Raw genomic sequence first — 25008 nt, 5'->3', positions numbered from 1 at the left:
GAACTATCTTTGTTATTTGTCTATTATCTTAAACCGCCTGGTAATGCCACTAGGCGAGCCAAAACATCACCCATGAAAAAACCTGCTGATTAGAAGCTCCTGTGTAAATTGTATTTTCAACCAACAACCATCAGGATATAGCACCTTTTTCACACTTTACAATGCTAGTTTCATCAGCTGTTGTACAATATGATACAAAACACAGGAAATAACTGAATTTTGACTGCATTGGGCCTTTAAAGATGAGCAATGAAACCATCCAATTAGAAATAAGACTGTATATGATTGACAGGTACTGACCCAGTCCTCCCAGCATCCTTTAGGATTCTTGGTCTTGTAGGGTTCTAGACGGTGGAGTAGGATCTCACACGCATTCTAGAGAGAGAGAGAGAGGGGGAGAGAGGGGGAGAGCGAGAGACAGAGACAGAGACAGAGAGAGAGAGAGAGGGAGAGAGGGGGAGAGCGAGAGGGGAGACAGAGACAGAGAGAGAGAGAGGGAGAGAGGGGGAGAGCGAGAGACAGAGAGAGAGAGAGAGAGAGAGAGAGAGAGAGAGATTGGTTAGAAGATTGGCTGCAGTAAAGGATATTGAAAGCAGCAGGTGAGTGTGTGTGAGTCTTACATGCACAGCGGCTCCGTTGAGGTCGGAGGAAGCAGAGGCAGCAGTAGGGCTGGTGTTGGGAACAGTGTTGGTGCTGGTCTCTGTGATGTGGATCTTACTGCTGGGGATACCCAGGGTCCTACTGGCCACCTGACACACACACACACACACACACACACACACACACACACACAAATATGTGGATGTATTTAATTATCCAGTGAATAACTAGTGTACTAATGTAGTAGTTTAAATACCAGCTCTATAGAGAGAGAGAGAGCTCTGTTTCCATTAACTTCTCTAGTGATTCTTTGTCGACATCTACAAAGTTCGCGTAGAAAATAGGATGCGACAATTGCCAGCTTAACGTAATGATGTAACACCAACAACGGAAAACGTTTTCCCCCCCAAAAAACCTACAGTGGTTGAAATGTTTCCATGACTTATTTAGGCAAATTGTTCATTAATACATGAGTGACAGCCTGTGTCCCCCACTAATCTGGTTCATGCCCCACGAAAGCCAGCGTGGATTAAATGCAATAACTGACTAATATTCTAATAATTCTCCTCTGCAAAACATAGCGCCACGGTCCGTGCCATGATGAAATTTCCAGTCCTATAGTTCTGAAATAATTGGATGGTGAAACTTGCATCCAGCCAACCAGAAAATCAATTCAAGCATTCTTGAAAGTCAGGACAATCATTATCCTGCAAAGAAACATTATTTGTATATTTATTTTGCAAGCAGTGGGCATATTATAATTAAAATATCAGCAAGCCCCCCCGCCCTACAGGCCGTAAATCATTAGATCTGATTCATTTGATCAATCTGAGAGGCCTGTAGAAATAACATATATTTATGCTTCTTAACCCTCCTGCTGTGTTCTGGTGGAATTGGACCGATTTACACGTTTTCTCTCTGAAAAAATGGTCACATGACTTTGTCCACAAAGAGCATCTGAACAAACAAAATAAACTTTGATGAATTTCATTACACTTTGGGTGTTTTATTTAACTTTTGTACACCTGTGGTGTTCCCGGTCAAAAATGACCGGTCATTAGAAATTAATGGGTGAGACTACAAATTAGTGTTTAAAATTGAGTTCCGGCACATGCTGTGTGTACTTACGTTTTGCCCTGCGTGCATCCTGGGAGTAGAGGAGTGTGTACTTACGTTTTGCCCTGCGTGCATCCTGGGAGTAGTGGGTACTAGGGTCCTGGGTACGTAGCGTTATGTCCTGGGAGTAGAGGAGTGGGTACTTACGTTTTGCCCTGCGTGCATCCTGGGAGTAGAGGAGTGGGTACTAACGTGTTGCCCTGCGTGCATCCTGGGAGTAGAGGAGTGGGTACTTACGTTTTGCCCTGCGTGCATCCTGGGAGTAGAGGAGTGGGTACTTACGTTTTGCCCTGCGTGCATCCTGGGAGTAGAGGAGTGTGTACTTACGTTTTGCCCTGCGTGCATCCTGGGAGTAGAGGAGTGGGTACTTACGTTTTGCCCTGCGTGCATCCTGGGAGTAGGGGAGTGGGTACTTACGTTTTGCCCTGCGTGCATCCTGGGAGTAGAGGAGTGGGTACTAACGTTTTGCCCTGCGTGCATCCTGGGAGTAGAGGAGTGGGTACTTACGTTTTGCCCTGCGTGCATCCTGGGAGTACGTTTTGCCCTGCGTGCATCCTGGGAGTGGGTACTTACGTTTTGCCCTGCGTGCATCCTGGGAGTAGAGGAGTGGGTACTTACGTTTTGCCCTGCGTGCATCCTGGGAGTAGAGGAGTGGGTACTTACGTTTTGCCCTGCGTGCATCCTGGGAGTAGAGGAGTGGGTACTTACGTTTTGCCCTGCGTGCTCGTGCTCAAATCATTTTGATGCACTGCGAGAGGTAGGCACGCTTTTTCTGTCTTCAGAAAAGTTTGATTCTTTTAATTAAGCACAAAGTCATACACACAATGTTCTGTTCATGAATAATGATGTATATTTAGAGGTTACTCATAAGTGGAGGGTATTGTTAAGATGCACGTGTAACTACTTTTTATCAACATTCTGAATTCAACATGTGGTTAATAGCTAGCTAAGTTATTAGCAGGCTATTGTATGTGTGAACGATGGCTAGCTCCTCGAATGATCCCAGTCCCTCCTATTGTGCATCTGTTGTAGAAAGAGGTGACGATTCGCAGAACATAATGTGGCTCTACAAATGTTTTATTTCCTTCTGGATGCAGATGGAGGATGCAGAGAGTGAACTCTGCTTAATTAAAACTACCTGATCTCCAAAAGTCCCACGTCTATAGTCTCAATCAACCACACACAACGCAGAGCTACAGCGGTGCAGTACAGCACTGGTTACACACACACGCACACACACACACACACACAGACGCACACACACACACACACACACCTTCTTAGCTTCCATGGCAAACCCCAGGGGAATCTTTCCCCGGTAGAATCTTTCCCCAGTAGAATCTTTCCCCGGTAGAATCTTTCCCCAGTAGAATCTTTCCCCAGTAGAATCTTTCCCCAGTAGAATCTTTCCCCAGTAGAATCTTTCCCCAGTAGAATCTTTCCCCAATAGAATCTTTCCCCAGTAGAATCTTTCCCCAGTAGAATCTTTCCCCAGTAGAATCTTTCCCCAGTAGAATCTTTCCCCAGTAGAATCTTTCCCCAATATAATCTTTCCCCAGTAGAATCTTTCCCCAGTAGAATCTTTCCCCAGTAGAATCTTTCCCCAATAGAATCTTTCCCCAGTAGAATCTTTCCCCAGTAGAATCTTTCCCCAGTAGAATCTTTCCCCAGTAGAATCTTTCCCAGTAGAATCTTTCCCCAGTAGAATCTTTCCCCAGTAGAATCTTTCCCCAGTAGAATCTTTCCCCAATAGAATCTTTCCCCAATAGAATCTTTCCCCAGTAGAATCTTTCCCCAGTAGAATCTTTCCCCAGTAGAATCTTTCCCCAATAGAATCTTTCCCCAGTAGAATCTTTCCCCAGTAGAATCTTTCCCCAGTAGAATCTTTCTGCGGTAGAATCTTTCCCCAGTAGAATCTTTCCCCGGTAGAATCTGTCCCCAATATAATCTTCCCCCCCATGGAAACCACACCTGTTGGCATTCTCACAAACAATCGCAACATTGTTTCAATAATATATAGAACTTTTCTCTTTTTCAGCTCTGGTGACCAAACAATATAAATCATATTTTTATAAATCTTCTTTGACACAAAGTAGTCTGTGATAAATAGCACAATATGTTTCATCTGAGTATTTGTTATCGTCCAAATAATCCAGACATTATGCTTTTTTTTTTACTCAAAAACGAGTTGTATGAGCTCAGGTCAATGAGGCCTACAGGCCATAAATAGCAAATAGAAGTTCAAATCATGTAATTATCACAAGAACATAAGTTGATAAAAAGATCTAACACAACATTAGGAGATAATATGGATTTATAATCAGCTATAAAGGGGTGGTCATTGTGGACCGGGAACACAGAATGAATTATCATGAAACGAACACAACAGGAGGGTTTAAAAAGCCCGTGTTAACTTCCCATCTGGTTATTTTCATCACAGGTCATTGTCACCATAATTTACATAGGCTATTAGGTTATGGGTTTCCTAGCGAACATTTTTGAGTTGCATATGCAACTGGGGCCATGACTTGACTTACCCCAGATATCCCCAAAAGTATTAGTCAATCATCGTTTATTCGAAAAACACTGTTTCCATCGTCATGTGTCGCAATGAGGGAAAGTAAGAAAAAAAATATTATCTTGTCAAACGGATGTAATCTTGACAAAGTTGAGAAAATGTCTCCCATATCTTCCTTTTCCGTTACAAATGTCAAAACAATGGTGGGCGATATTGTGTTTGTTGATTAAAACCCTGGGTCAATGGACACCTGTCTACCTGTCATTTTAGGGCCCTGTGTTTTAAATCACGTGACATACATTAGCAACATTTTATCCTGTATTTTAAGCCTTATACAGAAATGAGAACTACACTTGGTGTGTTAGTGTCCTGACAGTACCATCTTGGTGTGTTAGTTTCCTACCTGCACCATCTTGGTGTGTTAGTATCCTACCTGCACCATCTTGGTGTGTTAGCCTCCTACCTGCACCATCTTGGTGTGTTAGTCTTCTACCTGCACCATCTTGCACCATCATCTTGGTGTGTTAGTGTCCTACCTGCACCATCTTGGTGTGTTAGTATCCTACCTGCACCATCTTGGTGTGTTAGCCTCCTACCTGCACCATCTTGGTGTGTTAGTCTTCTACCTGCACCATCTTGGTGTGTTAGTGTCCTACCTGCACCATCTTGGTGTGTTAGTGTCCTACCTGCACCATCTTGGTGTGTTAGTCTCCTACCTGCACCATCTTGGTGTGTTAGCCTCCTACCTGCACCATCTTGGTGTGTTAGTCTTCTACCTGCACCATCTTGGTGTGTTAGTGTCCTACCTGTACCATCTTGGTGTGTTAGTGTCCTACCTGCACCATCTTGGTGTGTCAGTCTCCTACCTGCACAATCTTGGTGTGTTAGTCTCCTACCTGTACCATCTTGGTGTGTCAGTCTCCTACCTGCACCATCTTGGTGTTTAGACCCTGTCCCATCTCAGTCCCTCCGTGAGTCAACAGCACGGAGCCGTCTGTGTAAATATGAGCCAATGCACCGGCCTGAAAAGTACACACAAATAAAATTATGTTTGATCACACGCAAACAACTCAGCCAACATAATCACACACACACACACACACACACACACACACACACACACACACACACACACACACACACACACACACACACACACACACACACACACACACACACACACACACACATACACACACGTGCGCACGCGCGCGCGCTGACCTGGTTAAGGAAGGCAGCGGTGAAGCTGATACCAAACTTGGTGGGGACAACAGACAGCCCTCGCTTAGTCCAACGGTGGTCCCTAAACACACACAGGACGTCATGACACTGGTGCCTAACAGCCTGGTTTTTTTAATAACCATGGAAACCAGGATGGATCGTGTGTGTGTGTGGGACCGTGTGTGTGTGTGTGGGACCGTGTGTGTGTGTGGGACCGTGTGTGTGTGTGGGACCGTGTGTGTGTGGGACAGTGTGGGTGTGTGGGACCGTGTGTGTGTGGGACAGTGTGTGTGTATGGGACCGTGTGTGTGTCTGGGACCGTGTGTGTGTGGGACAGTGTGGGGGTGTGGGTGGGTGGTGTGAGTGTGGGACCGTGTGTGTGTGTGGGACCGTGTGTGTGTGGGACAGTGTGGGTGTGTGGGTGGGTGAGTGTGACCGTGTGTGTGTGTGGGACCGTGTGTGTGTGTGTGTGGGATGTGCGTGTGGGATCGTGTGTGTGTGTGGGACCGTGTGTGTGGGACCGTGTGTGTGTGTGGGACCGTGTGTGTGTGCGACCGTGTGTGTGTGGGACCGTGTGTATGTGGGACCGTGTGTGTGTGTGGGACCGTGTGTGTGTGGGTGAGTGTGTGGGTGGGTGGGTGAGTGTGTGGGTGGGTGGGTAGGAATGTGTGTGTGTGTGTGTCTGGGACCGTGTGTGTGTGGGAACGTGTGTGTGTGTGTGTGGGACCGTGTGTGTGTGGGTGGGAACGTGTGTGTGTGGGACCGTGTGTGTGTGTGTGTGTGTGTGTGTACCTGTTGTATGTCTCTATTCCAGCTCTACGTTGGGTGAAGGATGATATCTCCAGACATTGGTCCCAGCAGCGGTCCAGAGTGATGTGATCCAGGATCTGGCTGTAAGGAGTCCTCTCTCCCTGGATGTACATGTTCAGACGACGTACCTACACACACACAAACGTATGCGCACACATACGGACACACACACACACACACACACACACACACACACACACACACACACACACACACACACACACACACACACACACACACACATACACACAAACGCATGCGCACACACACACACACAAACGTTAGCGCACACATACGGACACACACACACACACACACACACACACACACATACACACAAACGCATGCGCACACACACACACACAAACGTATGCGCACACATACGGACACACGGACACACGGACACACGGACACACGGACACACAGACACAGAATAACTTGAGACAAGTCTCACAGATATTACACTGATTGACAGTAAATTCCTGTTTGTAAACACAGACGAGGCTTGTGAGTATGTGCACCTGTTCGGCGGGCAGCCCGAGGCTCAGAGCTACATCACTCATCCAACTCTCAGCAATCAACATTCCTTGTGGCCCGCCAAACCCTCGGAAGGCTGTGTTGGACGGGAGGTGTGTCTTACATATGTAGCCACGCCCTCTAATGTTAGCGATGCTGTAAGAGTTCTCCATGTGGAACAACGCACGCTCCATGATCTAGAGCACACACACGCACACACACACACACACACACACACACACACACACACACACACACACACACACAGACAGACTTTATAACTGAGGTTTGAGAGTTAAAACAGACCTTAATTAACATTAAAGTTGTGATTTAACAAGACATTGATTTTTCTTGATCTGTGAACAATTGTGTGTGTCTGTGTGTGTGTGTGTGTGTGTGTGTGTGTCTGTGTGTGAGCCTGTGTGTGTGTGTGTGCGCGCGTGTGTCTGTGTGTGAGCCTGTGTGTGCGCGCGTGTGTCTGTGTGTGTGCATGTGTGTGTGCGTGCCTGTGTGTGTGTGAGCCTGTTTGTGTGTGTGTGTGTGTGTGTGTGTGTGTGTGTGTGTGTGTGTGTGTGTGTACTCACTGAGAGAGAGAGGTCCATGGAGTTGCCTGCGTTGCTGTAGTAGGTCACTTCCAGAGCCACCACTTTACCTGACTTCATAAAGCCCACCTAGGGAGAGAGACAGAGAGAGAGAGAGAGAGACCGAAGGGAGACAGAGAGACAGACAGCGAGAGAGAGACCGAAGTGAGACAGAGAGGCAGACAGAAAGTGAGAGAGACAGACAGAAAGAGAGAGACCGAAGCGAGACAGAGAGAGAGAGAGAGAGACAGAGAGAGACAGAGAGAGAGAGACCGAAGCGAGACAGAGAGAGACAGAGAGAGACAGAGAGAGACAGAGAGAGAGAGACCGAAACGAGACAGAGAGAGACAGACAGAAAGTGAGAGAGACAGACAGAAAGCGAAATAGACAGAGAGAGAGAGACCGAAAGTGAGACAGAGACAGACAGAAAGCGAGACAGAGAGAGAGAAAGAGAGAGAGAGACCGAAAGCGAGACAGAGAGAGAGACCGAAAGCGAGACAGAGCGAGATAGATAGAGAGACCAAAAGTGAGACAGCGAGAGAGACACACAGAGAGAGACCGAGAGAACAATAGAGAGAGAAAGGGACAGAAAGAGAGAGAGAGAGATAAAATAGTCAAAATTGCTTACATGAAGATTCCATCTATAGTAAGCTTCTAGCATGCTAGCTACCTACTGTATATACAAGGAAGGAAAAGTAGGTAATTTGTTCATTATTTGTATTAAACAAAAAACTGTAGATTAACTACCCAGCATGCAATGTATTGTAGTAGTATTGTAGACCTATACAGTGTGTGTTGTAGATGCACACGTTCTGCATATCTATGTGTACATATTGAGCACTAGTCCATAGCCTTCAATTCTCCTCAAAATTAACACCATAGTACCCTCCAAGCTCGTCATCAAGCTCGAGACCCTGGGTCTCGACCCCGCCCTGTGCAACTGGGTACTGGACTTCCTGACGGGCCGCCCCCAGGTGGTGAGGGTAGGCAACAACATCTCCTCCCCGCTGATCCTCAACACTGGGGCCCCACAAGGGTGCGTTCTGAGCCCTCTCCTGTACTCCCTGTTCACCCACGACTGCGTGGCCACGCACGCCTCCAACTCAATCATCAAGTTTGCGGACGACACAACAGTGGTAGGCTTGATTACCAACAACGACGAGACGGCCTACAGGGAGGAGGTGAGGGCCCTCGGAGTGTGGTGTCAGGAAAATAACCTCACACTCAACGTCAACAAAACTAAGGAGATGATTGTGGACTTCAGGAAACAGCAGAGGGAACACCCCCATCCACATCGATGGAACAGTAGTGGAGAGGGTAGCAAGTTTTAAGTTCCTCGGCATACACATCACAGACAAACTGAATTGGTCCACTCACACAGACAGCATCGTGAGGAAGGCGCAGCAGCGCCTCTTCAACCTCAGGAGGCTGAAGAAATTCGGCTTGTCACCAAAAGCACTCACAAACTTCTACAGATGCACAATCGAGAGCATCCTGGCGGGCTGTATCACCGCCTGGTATGGCAACTGCACCGCTCTCAACCGTAAGGCTCTCCAGAGGGTAGTGAGGTCTGCACAACGCATCACCGGGGGCAAACTACCTGCCCTCCAGGACACCTACACCACCCGATGCTACAGGAAGGCCATAAAGATCATCAAGGACATCAACCACCCGAGCCACTGCCTGTTCACCCCGCTGTCATCCAGAAGGCGAGGTCAGTACAGGTGCATCAAAGCTGGGACCGAGAGACTGAAAAACAGCTTCTATCTCAAGGCCATCAGACTGTTAAACAGCCACCACTAACATTGAGTGGCTACTGCCAACACACTGTCAATGACACTGACTCTACTCCAGCCACTTTAATCATGGGAATTGATGGGAAATGATGTAAATATATCACTAGCCACTTTAAACAATGCTACCTTATATAATGTTACTTACCCTACATTGTTCATCTCATACGCATACGTTGATACTGTACTCTATATCATCGACTGCATCCTTATGTAATACATGTATCACTAGCCACTTTAACTATGCCACTTGGTTTACATACTTATCTCATATGTATATACTGTACTCGATATCATCTACTGTATCTTGCCTATGCTGCTCTGTACCATCACTCATTCATATATCCTTATGTACATATTCTTTATCCCCTTACACTGTGTATAAGACAGTAGTTTTTTTGGAATTGTTAGTTAGATTACTTGCTCGTTATTACTGCATTGTCGGAACTAGAAGCACAAGCATTTCGCTACACTCGCATTAACATCTGCTAACCATGTGTATGTGACAAATAAAATTTGATTTGATTTGATTTGATTTGATTTGATTTAAATAAGATCAACGTACATTATTTCTGTACTTCTTTTTATCTTTCTTTTAGGAAGTCTTCAATGTACTTGTCTGAGAAAAGGCTGATCAAAATGTTTCAATATTTTATGATTGTAGCAAAAGTCACAAACGCAAATATATTATTAATATTCATGTGGTAGACTATCCCCATGGTAGCCTATCCTTGTGGTAGACTATCCCCATGGTAGCCTATCCTTGTGGTAGACTATCCCCATGGTAGACTATCCCCGTGGTAGACTATCCCTGTGGTAGCCTATCCCCGTGGTAGACTATCCCCATGGTAGACTATCCCCGTGGTAGACTATCCCTGTGGTAGACTATCCCCGTGGTAGCCTATCCCCGTGGTAGCCTATTCCCGTGGTAGACTATCCACGTGGTAACCTATCCCTGTGGTTACCTATCCCTGTGGTAGCCTATCCTTGTGGTAGACTATCCCCATGGTAGACTATCCCCGTGGTAGACTATCCCCGTGGTAGACTATCCCCGTGGTAGCCTATCCCCGTGGTAGACTATCCGCGTGGTAACCTATCCCTGTGGTAACGTATCCCTGTGGTAGCTTATCCTTGTGGTAGCCTATCCCCGTGGTAGACTATCCCTGTGGTAGCCTATCCCCGTGGTAGACTATCCCTGTGGTAGACTATACCCGTGGTAGCCTATCCCCGTGGTAGACTGTCCCCGTGGTAGACTATCCCCATGGTAGCCTATCCCCATGGTAGCCTATCCCCGTGGTAGCCTATCCCCATGGTAGCCTATCCCCGTGGTAGACTATCCCTGTGGTAGACTATCCCGTGGTAGACTATCCTTGTGGTAGCCAATCCCCATGGTAGCCTATCCCCGTGGTAGAATATACCTAAAGAGCCACAATGGATCATTACCGTTTAAAATGTTTTAGCTGTGGATCATTTCAAATCACAATCAAGCAAAACTATGAAATAACATATATGGAATCATGTAGTAACCAAAAAAGTTTTAAACAAATCAAAATATATTTTATATTTGAGATTCTTCAAAGTAGCAACCCTTTGAGTTGATGATAGCTTTGGACACACTTGGCGTTCTCTCAACCAGAACAACGAGGTAGTCACACGGAATGCATTTCAATTAACAGGTGTGCCTTGTTAAAATGTTATGCGCTTGAGACATTCAGTTGTGTTGTAACAAGGTAGGGCGGTACACAGAAGATAACCCTATTTGGTAAAAGACCAAGTCCATATTATGGCAAGAAATGGTACTCACGAAACACAAATGCTTCGTATGTAAATTATGTCTAAGTGTTGGAGTGTGTCCCTGGATATCCGTCAATATTTATATATTTTTTATTGTGCCATCTGGTTTGCTTAATATAAGGAATTTGAAATGGTTTGAACTTTTACTTTGACTTTTGACACTTGAGTACTTTTTAGCAATTACATTTACTTTTGATACTTCAGTATATTTAAAACCAAAAACTTGTAGACTTTTACTCAAGTAGTATTTTACTGGGTGACTTTTACTCAAGTAGTATTTTACTGGGTGACTTTTACTCAAGTAGTATTTTACTGGGTGACTTTTACTCAAGTAGTATTTTACTGGGTGACTTTTACTCAAGTAGTATTTTACTGGGTGACTTTTACTCAAGTGGTATTTTACTGGGTGACTTTTACTCAAGTAGTATTTTACTGGGTGACTTTTACTCAAGTGGTATTTTACTGGGTGACTTTTACTCAAGTAGTATTTTACTGGGTGACTTTTACTAAAGTACTATTTTACTGGGTGACTTTTACTCAAGTAGTATTTTACTGGGTGACTTTTACTCAAGTACTATTTTACTGGGTGACTTTTACTCAAGTGGTATTTTACTGGGTGACTTTTACTCAAGTAATATTTTACTGGGTGACTTTTACTCAAGTAGTATTTTACTGGGTGACTTTTACTCAAGTGGTATTTTACTGGGTGACTTTTACTCAAGTGGTATTTTACTGGGTGACTTTTTCTCAAGTAGTATTTTACTGGGTGACTTTTACTCAAGTAGTATTTTACTGGGTGACTTTTACTCAAGTAGTATTTTACTGGGTGACTTTTACTCAAGTAGTATTTCACTGGGTGACTTTTACTCAAGTAGTATTTTACTGGGTGACTTTTACTCAAGTGGTATTTTACTGGGTGACTTTTACTCAAGTAGTATTTTACTGGGTGACTTTTACTCAAGTAGTATTTTACTGGGTGACTTTTACTCAAGTAGTATTTTACTGGGTGACTTTTACTCAAGTGGCATTTTACTGGGTGACTTTTACTCAAGTAGTATTTTACTGGGTGACTTTTACTCAAGTAGTGTTTTACTGGGTGACTTTTACTCAAGTAGTATTTTACTGGGTGACTTTTACTCAAGTACTATTTTACTGGGTGACTTTTACTCAAGTGGTATTTTACTGGGTGACTTTTACTCAAGTAGTATTTTACTGGGTGACTTTTACTCAAGTAGTATTTTACTGGGTGACTTTTACTCAAGTGGTATTTTACTGGGTGACTTTTACTCAAGTGGTATTTTACTGGGTGACTTTTACTCAAGTAGTATTTTACTGGGTGACTTTTACTCAAGTACTATTTTACTGGGTACTTTTACTAGTGGTATTTTACTGGGTGACTTTTACTCAAGTAGTATTTTACTGGGTGACTTTTACTCAAGTAGTATTTTACTGGGTGACTTTTACTCAAGTAGTATTTTACTGGGTGACTTTTACTCAAGTAGTATTTTACTGGGTGACTTTTACTCAAGTGGTATTTTACTGGGTGACTTTTACTCAAGTAGTATTTTACTGGGTGACTTTTACTCAAGTAGTATTTTACTGGGTGACTTTTACTCAAGTAGTATTTTACTGGGTGACTTTTACTCAAGTATGACAATCGAGTTTCCACCGATGATAACATCCCATCTACTTTACCTCAGATTCATGTTCGTATTTATTCACTTAGCAGGTTCTTCATTTTTCTTGAGAGCAAACAGCAATTTATTGTAGAATAAATATTATACTAGCTGAGAATAACAGCCTATCTGTCTGACTACAGATCCAGCTGAGTTTAGTAATAAGTCAGAACTTACCTTGTCAACCTGCTGTATAGCTGTGTGCTATGTTTCCTCTTCACTTGTTAGTCACAAAATAGTTTAATAAACACAAATTACTTTGAGTTTTGAAAGATGTTATTCGATGCTGTGCCTCACCCAAATCCAGGTAAATATTCATAATATGATTACTGTATTGTCCTATGTCTTTATACAAATATATATATATATATATATATATATATATATATATATATATATATATATATATATATATATATATATATATATATTATTGTTCATTGCTACTATCAATTAATAATCAGCATTTTTTTTGTGTCAAGTTCATATAACTGTGTCCATAGTACTTCTCGACTGGACTTATAGATTGCGTTGTTTTCTGTGGTTTGTGTATGCATGTGTGTGTTTGAATGTGTGTGTGTGTGCGTGTGTGTGTGTGCCTGTGTCTGTGCATGTGTCTGTGCATGTGTCTGTGTCTGTGTCTGTGCCTGTGTCTGTGTGTGTACAGGCATGTCCTACCTTGTAACATCCATAGAAGGGGTGTCGTCCTCCCGTCACCAGCATGTCTTCATCTCTATCCAACATACATCTCACTGGCCTCTTCAACCTGACACAACACACACACACAAAGAGAGTTTCAGTAGCGAAGTGTGTGTGTTTGTGTGTGTGTGTGTGTGTGTGTGTGTGTGTGTGTGTGTGTGTGTGTCTGTGTGTGTGTGTCTGTGTACTGTATGTTTGCAGCCTTTTTTTGGTTGTGTGCGCCCGAGTGTGTGCATTTCACAACAACCTCCCAGTCTCACTGCAAAATTTGAATTTTTCCCACAATTCTCCAAACATCAAATTTTGAAAAGTTTGTTGACACAGCAGTGCCCATCAGTGGGATTTAACATTCTACAGTAGTGCCCATCAGTGGGATTTAACATTCTATAGCAGTGCCCATCAGTGGGATTTAACATTCTACCATTGGACCTGGAGTCCACGGATTACGCCCATTCACCATCCTAGCAAATCTCAAGCCTACTTCATTGTACTAGCACTCGCTGTTGCCCCTAGTGACCGGTTTTGACTGAACTTGTTTAAGCATCAAGTCCGTCTTGGTTTAGTAAAACAGAAAGACATAAATTCCAAATGTTTGGGGTTTGGGTTTAGAATAGTGCTAATTCAATTCAGGCATTCTTTCTGATTGGTTAAGATCAGAAAAAAAACTCCACGGTTTAGTTTTGTAGCTGACTCTCATTTTATAGATCCGGGTTCAATCCAACCTCCTGGCACTGATCTTTTTGTTGTTGGTCTGGACAGTTTTTTTTTTGCTCTGGACAGTGTCTCCTGACATCTTGCAAACCTACAAAAACAAACAATTTTGCTTTGAATCTGGAGTGATCTACATTTGTGCGTCATCTTACTTCTGCGCAGCCACAGCAACCATGGTAGACAGGGTGGTTGACCTGCTCTCCTTCCCTCCGAATCCTCCTCCCATCCTCTTCACTCTGATCACCACTCTACTGGCCGGGACACCCAACACCTTAGCAACCAGAGACTAGAAAGAGAGAGAGAGTGAGTGTTTGAATGTGTGTGTGTGGATGTGTTTAACCATACTTGTGGGGACCAGTAGCCCCCACAAGAATTGTAAAACAGTTGTTGTTGTTGACCAACTGGGGACATTTTGCTGGTCCCCACAAGTTCAAATGTCATTTCCATTGGGTTTTAGGGTTAAGGTTAGAATTAGTGTTAGAATTAGTTTTTGGGTTAGGAGCTATGGTTAGTCTTAGGGTTAGGGTTAGGAACTAGGGTTAGATTTAGGGTTAGGGTTAGGAGATAGGGTTAGATTTAGGGTTAGGGTTAGGAGATAGGTTTAGATTTAGGAGCTAGGGTTAGGGTTAAGGTTAGGTTTTTGGGTTAAGGTTAGGGTGATGGGTTCAGGAAAATAGGATTTTCAATGGGACTGAATTGTATGTCCCCACTAGGTTAGCTACACAAGTCTGTGTGTGTGTGTGTGTGTGTGTGTGTGTGTGTGTGTGTGTGTGTACCTGGGTCTTGGTAGCAGACTGAGTAGAGACAAACAGCTCCATCTCTCCATCCTCTCCTTTAGGTACAGCTACAGTAACGTTGGTCTCCAGGTAGAAGTGTTCCTGGCCTCCCATATGCATCTCACCTGGTAATACAGACACATGATCACTCACTCACTCACTCACTCACTCACTCACTCACTCACTCACTCACTCACTCACTCACTCACTCACTCCACTCACTCACTCACTCACTCACTCACTCACTCTCTCACTCACTCACTCACTTACTGACTCACCCTCACCCTCACACTCACCCTCACCCTCACAGACTCACCCTCACACACTCTCACTCACACACTCACACTCATACTCACTCACTCACTCACTCACTCACTCACTCACTCACTCAGTCACTCACTCAGTCACTCACTCACTCACACTCACACACCCTCAAAGACTCACCCTCACACTCACCCTCACCCTCACAGACTCACCCTCACTCACACCCTCAATCTCACAGACTCACCCTCACTCACACCCTCACCCTCACAGACTCACCCTCACACACTCTCACTCACACACTCACACTCATACACACTCACTCACTCCCTCACTCACTCACTCAGTCACTCACTCACTCACTCACTCACTCACTCACTCACTCACTCACTCACTCACACACTCACTCAGTCACTCACTCACTCACTCACACTTACACACCCTCACAGACTCACCCTCACACACACACTCACCCTCCAGGATGTGGTCAGCCTGTGTGAACCCTTGGTCCAGGTCTCCCCTCTGGATGGTTCTAACCGGCTGGAAGAAGGACTGGTGGGTAATGGCATCCTGTATGGTGATGATTACAGGCTGTAGTTCCTGGTAGGTGATCCTCACGGCCTTGGCTGCTCTCTGAGCGTGAGCCTGAGTGTCTGCTACTACCGCTCCTATGATGTGGCCCACACACGTCACCTAGAGAATACACACACCCAGACAATGCATACCAGGTGACTACCTCAAGAAGCTGGTTGAGAGAATGTAATCAGCGTGCAATGCTGTCATCAAGGCAAAGGGTGGCTACTTTGAAGAAATTTCAAATTTTTTAACACTTTTTTGGGTTACTACATGATTCCATATGTGTTATTTCATAGTTTTGATGTTTTCACTATTACTCTACAATGTAGAAAATAGTACAAATAAAGAAATACCCTTGAACGAGTAGGTGTGTCCAAAATTTTTACTCCTACCGTATATATATGCTTTGGATATAAGTGTCTGCTAAAATGATATTTTTACTTACACTTTTACAACAAACACATATTAAAGGGCAGCTCTGCCACTTTTCACCCTCATATTCATTATCTCCAGAACAATACCAGGTGTCTATGTTTCTATGATCTGTGGTTAAAAAGATCAGAAGAGGTCCTGAAAAAGGCTTCTCTGTGACATCACGGGGTAGTTTCCTGCCAGAGGGAAGGCAGTTTCCTGCCAGAGGGAAGGCAGTTTCCTGCCAGAGGGAAGGTAGTTTCCTGCCAGAGGGAAGGTAGTTTCCTGCCAGAGGGGAAGGCAGTTTCCTGCCAGAGGGAAGGTAGTTTCCTGCCAGAGGGAAGGTAGTTTCCTGCCAGAAGGGAAGGTAGTTTCCTGCCAGAAGGGAAGGTAGTTTGTTGCCAGAGGGAAGGCAGTTTCCTGCCAGAGGGAAGGCAGTTTGTTGCCAGAGGGAAGGCAGTTTCCTGCCAGAGGGGAAGGTAGTTTCCTGCCAGAGGGAAGGCAGTTTCCTGCCAGAGGGAAGGTAGTTTCCTGCCAGAGGGAAGGCAGTTTGTTGCCAGAGGGGAGGCAGTTTCCTGCCAGAGGGGAAGGTAGTTTCCTGCCAGAGGGGAGGCAGTTTCCTGCCAGAGGGAAGGCAGTTTCCTGCCAGAGGGGAGGCAGTTTCCTGCCAGAGGGGAAGGTAGTTTCCTGCCAGAGGGAAGGCAGTTTCCTGCCAGAGGGAAGGTAGTTTGTTGCCAGAGGGGAAGGTAGTTTCCTGCCAGAGGGAAGGCAGTTTGTTGCCAGAGGGAAGGCAGTTTCCTGCCAGAGGGAAGGCAGTTTCCTGCCAGAGGGAAGGCAGTTTCCTGCCAGAGGGAAGGCAGTTTGTTGCCAGAGGGAAGGCAGTTTCCTGCCAGAGGGAAGGTAGTTTCCTGCCAGAGGGGAAGGTAGTTTCCTGCCAGAGGGAAGGCAGTTTCCTGCCAGAGGGGAAGGTAGTTTCCTGCCAGAGGGAAGGTAGTTTCCTGCCAGAGGGAAGGTAGTTTCCTGCCAGAGGGAAGGTAGTTTCCTGCCAGAAGGGAAGGTAGTTTCCTGCCAGAGGAAGGCAGTTTGTTGCCAGAGGGGAAGGTAGTTTCCTGCCAGAAGGGAAGGTAGTTTCCTGCCAGAGGGAAGGCAGTTTCCTGCCATAGGGAAGGTAGTTTCCTGCCAGAGGGGAAGGTGGTTTCCTGCCAGAGGGAAGGTAGTTTCCTGCCAGAGGGGAAGGTAGTTTCCTGCCAGAGGGGAAGGTAGTTTCCTGCCAGAGGGGAAGGTAGTTTCCTGCCAGAGGGGAAGGTAGTTTCCTGCCAGAGGGAAGGTAGTTTCCTGCCAGAGGGAAGGCAGTTTCCTGCCAGAGGGAAGGCAGTTTGTTGCCAGAGGGAAGGCAGTTTCCTGCCAGAGGGAAGGCAGTTTCCTGCCAGAATGGAAGGCAGTTTCCTGCCAGAGGGAAGGTAGTTTCCTGCCAGAGGGAAGGCAGTTTCCTGCCAGAGGGGAGGCAGTTTGTTGCCAGAGGGAAGGCAGCTTGTTGCCAGAGGGGAAGGTAGTTTGTTGCCAGAGGGAAGGCAGTTTGTTGCCAGAGGGAAGGCAGTTTGTTGCCAGAGGGAAGGCAGTTTGTTGCCAGAGGGAAGGCATTTTGTTGCCGCCCATGTCATTGGGGAGAATTTTTTAATTTGATAAAAAAAATGTTTACAAAAACGTGTAAATGTGCCATTTCACATACATATGCAGACACTGGTATTGTGCTGGAGATAATCAACATGTCGTTGAAAAACGGTGGAGTTGATGCAGCAACACAGTACCCTCCAACATAGAGGAGAACATACTGTACACACAGTACCCTCCAACATAGAGGAGAACATACTGTACACACAGTACCCTCCAACATAGAGGAGAACATACTGTACACACAGTACCCTCCAACATAGAGGAGAACATACTGTACTCACAGTACCCTCCAACATAGAGGAGAACATACTGTACACACAGTACCCTCCAACATAGAGGAGAACATACTGTACTCACAGTACCCTCCAACATACATATCATAACACACACAATAACAGGGCGGCAGAGTAGCCTAGTGGTTAGAGTGTTGGACTAGCAACTGAAAGGTTGCAAGTTCAAATCCCTGAGCTGACAAGGTACAAATCTGTCGTTCTGCCCCTGAACAGGCAGTTAGCCCACTGTTCCTAGGCCGTCATTGAAAATAAGCATTTGTTCTTAATTAACTGACTTGCCTAGTTAAATAAAGGTTTAAAAAAATAACAAAGAACACACACAATAAAACACATAGATATTTACATAAGACACACATACAATAACATTAAATACACACACATGTTTTATGTTATTGCGTGTGTGTTGTGTAAATATATGTAAATATATGTAAATATATGTGTGTTATGGAAATATGTGTGTGTTTTATGTTATTGTGTGTGTGTGTGTGTGTTTTCTGTTATTGCGTGTGTGTGTGTGTGTGTTTGTGTAAAAATGTGTGTGTGTGTGTGTGTGTGTGTGTGTGTGTGTGTGTGTGTAATAAATAAATGTGTGTGTGTGTGTGTGTGTGTGTGTGTGTGTGTGTGTGTGTGTGTGTGTGTGTGTGTGTGTGTAAATATGTGTGTGTGTGTGTGTGTGTGTGTGTGTGTGTGTGTGTGTGTGTGTGTGTGTGTGTGTGTGTGTGTGTGTGTGTGTGTGTGTGTGTGTAAATATGTGTGTTTTATGTTATTTTGTGTGTTTGTGTTATGTAAATACAGTATGTGTGTTGTGTAAATATGTGTTTGTTTTATGTAATTGTGTGTGTGTGTGTGTGTGTGTGTGTTATGTAAATATGTGTCTGTCTGTTTTTTGTGTAAATATAACACAAACAATAACATAAAACACACACATATTTACATAACACACACACACACACACACAATAACATAAAACACACACATGTTTCCATAACACACATACACACACACACCGATGCCAGCACTCATCACTCACATGATGTGTCCAACGCACATCACCTAGGGAACACACACACACACACAATAACATAAAAATAACACAAACATAAAATGTAACCATGACCATGGATTTTTGGCTAGAGACTTTGCCTGTCACATGGTAACAGTGGAATATTCTGGGATGGTAAGAGAAATCAGGAGTCTAGCAGAGTGTGATAGTGGAGTAGTCTGGGATGGTGAGAGAAATCAGGAGTCTAGCAGAGTGTGATAGTGGAGTAGTCTGGGATGGTGAGAGAAATCAGGAGTCTAGCAGAGTGTGATAGTGGAGTAGTCTGGGATGGTGAGAGAAATCAGGTGTCTAGCAGAGTGTGATAGTGGAGTAGTCTGGGATGGTGAGAGAAATCAGGAGTCTAGCAGAGTGTGATAGTGGAGTAGTCTGGGATGGTGAGAGAAATCAGGAGTCTAGCAGAGTGTGATAGTGGAGTAGTCTGGGATGGTGAGAGAAATCAGGAGTCTAGCAGAGTGTGATAGTGGAGTAGTCTGGGATGGTGAGAGAAATCAGGAGTCTAGCAGAGTGTGATAGTGGAGTAGTCTGGGATGGTGAGAGAAATCAGGAGTCTAGCAGAGTGTGATAGTGGAGTAGTCTGGGATGGTGAGAGAAATCAGGAGTCTAGCAGAGCGTGACAGTAGAGTAGTTGTGTGTTCCAGAGTCACACGAGACCTTCTTTAGGTAGGTCATATGTGTGCCTGTGGAGAGAATGGATTATCGTTGCTCGACGTCTGTGTTGCGTTTCCCAGAATAAAGCCTCTGGTCTTCCATTTAACACTCCTTCTTTCCCCTCTATCCCTCCCTCCCTCTCCCTTCTCCCTTCGTTCATGCGTCGACTGTTCCTAACCTTCGCTGTCCAAGTTCTCGCGTGTCTTCGCCTCGGGCTGTTTCGGTGGCCTTATTACCCCGTCACACCAACTGCAGTCAAATTCCACGTGACCATTGAGTCACGGTAATCTCCCCTTGTGCACTCTGTGCATGCATCGGTAGTAGGTCGCTAATGGCCTCGTACTCAGTGCTCTGTTATCCCTCTAACCCCTCTGACATCAATGCAAATTCAATGGTAAATAGCTGTTTCTTGCCTTTACTGCGCACGAGTCGAGCATCATTCACAGGTGATAATATATCGTTCAAGTGGCAGGCTAATATTAGAATGAAGCTTTATCATGCACCTGTCTAGAAACAGGGAATTGGGGGGGAAAAGACATGTCATCTAGGCCTATAACAGCTAACTGACGAGGCTTTACCCATGGTTCATATTGAAGCCCGCCAGGTAGGATATACTCCTGTTTTTATTTATTTTTTACCTTTATTTAACCCCCCCCCCCGAAGAAAAATATCCTTTCTATTTATTCAGCAGAGTTCAGTTATATTAAATTGTATTATTCTTTCAATAAAATCTTATAATATAACTGCTAAATGAACTTGCCTACAGCCAATGGTATGGAGTATAGCCAGATAGCATATAGTAGGGCCAGCTCATATTCTGTTCATCTGAAATACATTCTCTTCATATCATAATGTTTTGTTTAGACCTGACTAACATCAATAATGAATTTATTTTGATGGTGTGTATTTAATTGATGTATTATACTTCTTTAAATGTAGATGTTCCAAAGGTGCTCATCAGTATGTATGTGAGGAGGCCAGGAGGAGGCCAGGAGGAGGCCAGGAGGAGAACAGGAGGAGGCCAGGAGGAGGCCAGGAGGAGAACAGGAGGAGGCCAGGAGGAGGCCAGGAGGAGAACAGGAGGAGGCCAGGAGGAGACCAGGAGGAGAACAGGAGGAGGCCAGGAGGAGAACAGGAGGAGGCCAGGAGGAGGCCAGGAGGAGAACAGGAGGAGGCCAGGAGGAGAACAGGAGGAGGCCAGGAGGACGACCAGGAGGAGGCCAGGAGGAGGCCAGGAGGAGGACAGGAGGAGGACAGGAGGAGGCCAGGAGGAGAACAGGAGGAGGCCAGGAGGAGGCCAGGAGGAGAACAGGAGGAGGCCAGGAGGAGGCCAGGAGGAGAACAGGAGGAGGCCAGGAGGAGAACAGGAGGAGGCCAGGAGGAGGCCAGGAGGAGAACAGGAGGAAGCCAGGAGGAGAACAGGATGAGGCCAGGAGGAGAACAGGAGGAGGCCAGGAGGAGAACAGGAGGAGGCCAGGAGGATGACCAGGAGGAGGCCAGGAGGATGACCAGGAGGAGGCCAGGAGGAGGCCAGGAGGAGGCCAGGAGGAGGCCAGGAGGAGAACAGGAGGAGGCCAGGAGGAGGCCAGGAGGAGAACAGGAGGAGGTCAGGAGGAGAACAGGAGGAGGCCAGGGGGAGAACAGGAGGAGGCCAGGAGGAGGCCAGGAGGAGAACAGGGGGAGGCCAGGGGGAACAGGAGGAGGCCAGGAGGAGGCCAGGAGGAGAACAGGAGGAGGACAGGAGGAGGACAGGAGGAGGCCAGGAGGAGAACAGGAGGAGGTCAGGAGGAGAACAGGGGGAGGCCAGGGGGAGAACAGGAGGAGGCCAGGAGGAGAACAGGAGGAGGCCAGGGGAGAACAGGAGGAGGCCAGGAGGAGGCCAGGAGGATAACAGGAGGAGGCCAGGAGGAGAACAGGAGGAGGCCAGGGGGAGAACAGGAGGAGGTCAGGAGGAGATCAGGAGGAGGCCAGGAGGAGGACCAGGAGGAGGCCAGGAGGACGACCAGGAGGAGGCCAGGAGGAGGCCAGGAGGAGAACAGGAGGAGGCCAGGAGGAGAACAGGAGGAGGCCAGGAGGAGGCCAGGAGGAGAACAGGAGGAGGCCAGGAGGAGCAGGAGGAGGCCAGGAGGAGGCCAGGAGGAGGCCAGGAGGCCAGGAGGAGGCCAGGAGGAGAACAGGAGGAGGCCAGGAGGAGGCCAGGAGGAGAACAGGAGGAGGTCAGGAGAGAGGAGGAGGCCAGGGGAGAACAGGAGGAGGCCAGGAGGAGGCCAGGAGGAGAACAGGGGAGGCCAGGGGAGAACAGGAGGAGGCCAGGAGGAGGCCAGGAGGAGAACAGGAGGAGGCCAGGAGGAGGCCAGGAGGAGAACAGGAGGAGGTCAGGAGGAGAACAGGAGGAGGCCAGGGGAGAACAGGAGGAGGCCAGGAGGAGAACAGGAGGAGGCCAGGAGGATGACCAGGAGGAGGCCAGGAGGATGACCAGGAGGAGGCCAGGAGGAGGCCAGGAGGAGGCCAGGAGGAGGCCAGGAGGAGAACAGGAGGAGGCCAGGAGGAGGCCAGGAGGAGAACAGGAGGAGGTCAGGAGGAGAACAGGAGGAGGCCAGGGGGAGAACAGGAGGAGGCCAGGAGGAGGCCAGGAGAGAACAGGGGGAGGCCAGGGGGAGAACAGGAGGAGGCCAGGAGGAGGCCAGGAGGAGAACAGGAGGAGGACAGGAGGAGGACAGGAGGAGGCCAGGAGGAGAACAGGAGGAGGTCAGGAGGAGAACAGGGGGAGGCCAGGGGGAGAACAGGAGGAGGCCAGGAGGAGAACAGGAGGAGGCCAGGGGGAGAACAGGAGGAGGCCAGGAGGAGGCCAGGAGGATAACAGGAGGAGGCCAGGAGGAGAACAGGAGGAGGCCAGGGGAGAACAGGAGGAGGTCAGGAGGAGATCAGGAGGAGGCCAGGAGGAGGACCAGGAGGAGGCCAGGAGGACGACCAGGAGGAGGCCAGGAGGAGGCCAGGAGGAGAACAGGAGGAGGCCAGGAGGAGAACAGGAGGAGGCCAGGAGGAGGCCAGGAGGAGAACAGGAGGAGGCCAGGAGGAGAACAGGAGGAGGCCAGGGGAGAACAGGAGGAGGCCAGGAGGAGGCCAGGAGGAGGCCAGGAGGAGGCCAGGAGGAGAACAGGAGGAGGCCAGGAGGAGGCCAGGAGGAGAACAGGAGGAGGTCAGGAGGAGAACAGGAGGAGGCCAGGGGAGAACAGGAGGAGGCCAGGAGGAGGCCAGGAGGAGAACAGGGGGAGGCCAGGGGGAGAACAGGAGGAGGCCAGGAGGAGGCCAGGAGGAGAACAGGAGGAGGACAGGAGGAGGACAGGAGGAGGCCAGGAGGAGAACAGGAGGAGGTCAGGAGGAGAACAGGGGAGGCCAGGGGGAGAACAGGAGGAGGCCAGGAGGAGAACAGGAGGAGGCCAGGGGGAGAACAGGAGGAGGCCAGGAGGAGGCCAGGAGGATAACAGGAGGAGGCCAGGAGGAGAACAGGAGGAGGCCAGGGGAGAACAGGAGGAGGTCAGGAGGAGATCAGGAGGAGGCCAGGAGGAGGACCAGGAGGAGGCCAGGAGGACGACCAGGAGGAGGCCAGGAGGAGGCCAGGAGGAGAACAGGAGGAGGCCAGGAGGAGAACAGGAGGAGGCCAGGAGGAGGCCAGGAGGAGAACAGGAGGAGGCCAGGAGGAGAACAGGAGGAGGCCAGGGGGAGAACAGGAGGAGGTCAGGAGGAGATCAGGAGGAGGCCAGGAGGAGGACCAGGAGGAGGCCCAGGAGGACGACCAGGAGGAGGCCAGGAGGAGAACAGGAGGAGGCCAGGAGGAGGCCAGGAGGAGAACAGGAGGAGGCCAGGAGGAGAACAGGAGGAGGCCAGGGGAGAACAGGAGGAGGTTAGGAGGAGATCAGGAGGAGGCCCAGGAGGAGCACAGGAGATGCTAAATGTGTTTGTATTAATTAACGGTCAATTATCGTGAGACCGGCAGTTATTTGCATGACATTTACCGGATGACAAAGTGACATGACCACCACAGCCCTATCCTCACTACACACACACACACACACACACAAACACACACACAGACTGACCGTGTCATCAGCGAGGACAGTCTCGTCGTAGACGATAGGTCCTGTCATGTTGCTGCCAGGGATGTCCTTGGCGAACACACACGTCACCACTCCTGGCATACTCTCTGCCTCCGCTGTATCTATAGATCTAATCACACACAGTTTATAATGATCACATATGACACTTCATTGAATTAAAGGGATTTGTTTGACTTACAATAAGTATGTGTGTGTGTGTGTGTGTGTGTGTGTATGTGTGTGTATGTGTGTGTGTGTGTGTGCGTGTGCTTGTGTACATGCCTGTGTGTGTGTGTGTGTGTGTGTGTGTGTGTGTGTGTGTGTGTGTGTGTGTGTGTGTGTGTGTGTGTGTGTGTGTGTGTGTGTGTGTGTGTGTGTGTTGTGTACTAACTGTATGGTTGCGTGGGCCTTGGTGCTGGTTATAAGACAGAGGTACAGTTCGTTCTCGTAGAGAGGGATGTCGTCACAGTAAACCGCCTCGCCTGTCGCCTGCTTCAAGGCTGAGAGGTGCATCATGGGACGGCCCACCACGTCCTCCTCCTTCTGACCGTCTGGAACCGCCTGGAACGTGCCAGAAGACACACACACACACACACACATACACACACACACACACACACACACACACACACACACACACACACACATACACATACACACACACACACACACAGAGTGCATTTGGAAAATATTCAGACCCCTTGTCTTTTTCCACATGTTGTTTTTACGCTACAGCCTTATTCTAAGATGGATTAAATTGTTTTTTTTCCCTCATCAATCTACACACAACACCCTATAATGAAAAAAAAAGTGAAATATCACATTTATCTAAGCAGTCAGACCTATTTACTAAGTACCTTGGCGATTATAGCCTTTAGTCTTCTTGGGTATGACGCTACAAGCTTGGCACACCAGTATTTGATGAGTTTCTCCCATTCTTCTCTGCAGATCCTCTCAAGCTCTGTCAGGTTGGATGGGGGGTGTCGATATACAGCTATTTTCAGGTCTCTTCAGAGATGTTCGATCAGGTTCAAGTTCAGGCTCTGGCTGGGCCACTCAAGGACATTCAGAGACTTGTCCCGAAGCCACTCCTGCATTGTCTTGGCTGTGTGCTTAGGATCGTTGTCCTGTTGGAAGGTGAACCTTTGCCCCAGTCTGAGGTCCTGAGCGCTCT

The 25008-nt window shown here is 47.3% G+C and overlaps 1 protein-coding gene across 2 annotated transcripts in view; it reads right to left on the bottom strand.

The window, feature by feature from the left end:
• Nucleotides 1–25008, bottom strand: part of xdh (xanthine dehydrogenase) — a 58001-nt gene that overhangs the window by 6050 nt on the left and 26943 nt on the right. For both annotated transcript variants that reach the window (XM_042330269.1, XM_042330270.1), the window contains exons 16-28: nucleotides 24226–24395; nucleotides 23838–23964; nucleotides 15546–15765; nucleotides 14812–14936; nucleotides 14188–14321; nucleotides 13304–13391; nucleotides 7366–7452; nucleotides 6787–6978; nucleotides 6248–6393; nucleotides 5456–5537; nucleotides 5161–5256; nucleotides 621–749; nucleotides 301–375 (exon numbers count right to left, since the gene is read on the bottom strand). In XM_042330269.1, coding sequence (XP_042186203.1) covers nucleotides 301–375; nucleotides 621–749; nucleotides 5161–5256; nucleotides 5456–5537; nucleotides 6248–6393; nucleotides 6787–6978; nucleotides 7366–7452; nucleotides 13304–13391; nucleotides 14188–14321; nucleotides 14812–14936; nucleotides 15546–15765; nucleotides 23838–23964; nucleotides 24226–24395 — 1671 coding nt within the window. The remainder of the gene's footprint in view (nucleotides 1–300; nucleotides 376–620; nucleotides 750–5160; nucleotides 5257–5455; nucleotides 5538–6247; nucleotides 6394–6786; nucleotides 6979–7365; nucleotides 7453–13303; nucleotides 13392–14187; nucleotides 14322–14811; nucleotides 14937–15545; nucleotides 15766–23837; nucleotides 23965–24225; nucleotides 24396–25008) is intronic.

The sequence above is a fragment of the Oncorhynchus tshawytscha genome, linkage group LG11, assembly GCF_018296145.1.
Source record: "Oncorhynchus tshawytscha isolate Ot180627B linkage group LG11, Otsh_v2.0, whole genome shotgun sequence".
Taxonomy (NCBI): domain Eukaryota; kingdom Metazoa; phylum Chordata; class Actinopteri; order Salmoniformes; family Salmonidae; genus Oncorhynchus; species Oncorhynchus tshawytscha.
Note: the sequence above shows the minus strand (reverse complement) of the source record. Positions and strands in the feature narration are given on the sequence as shown.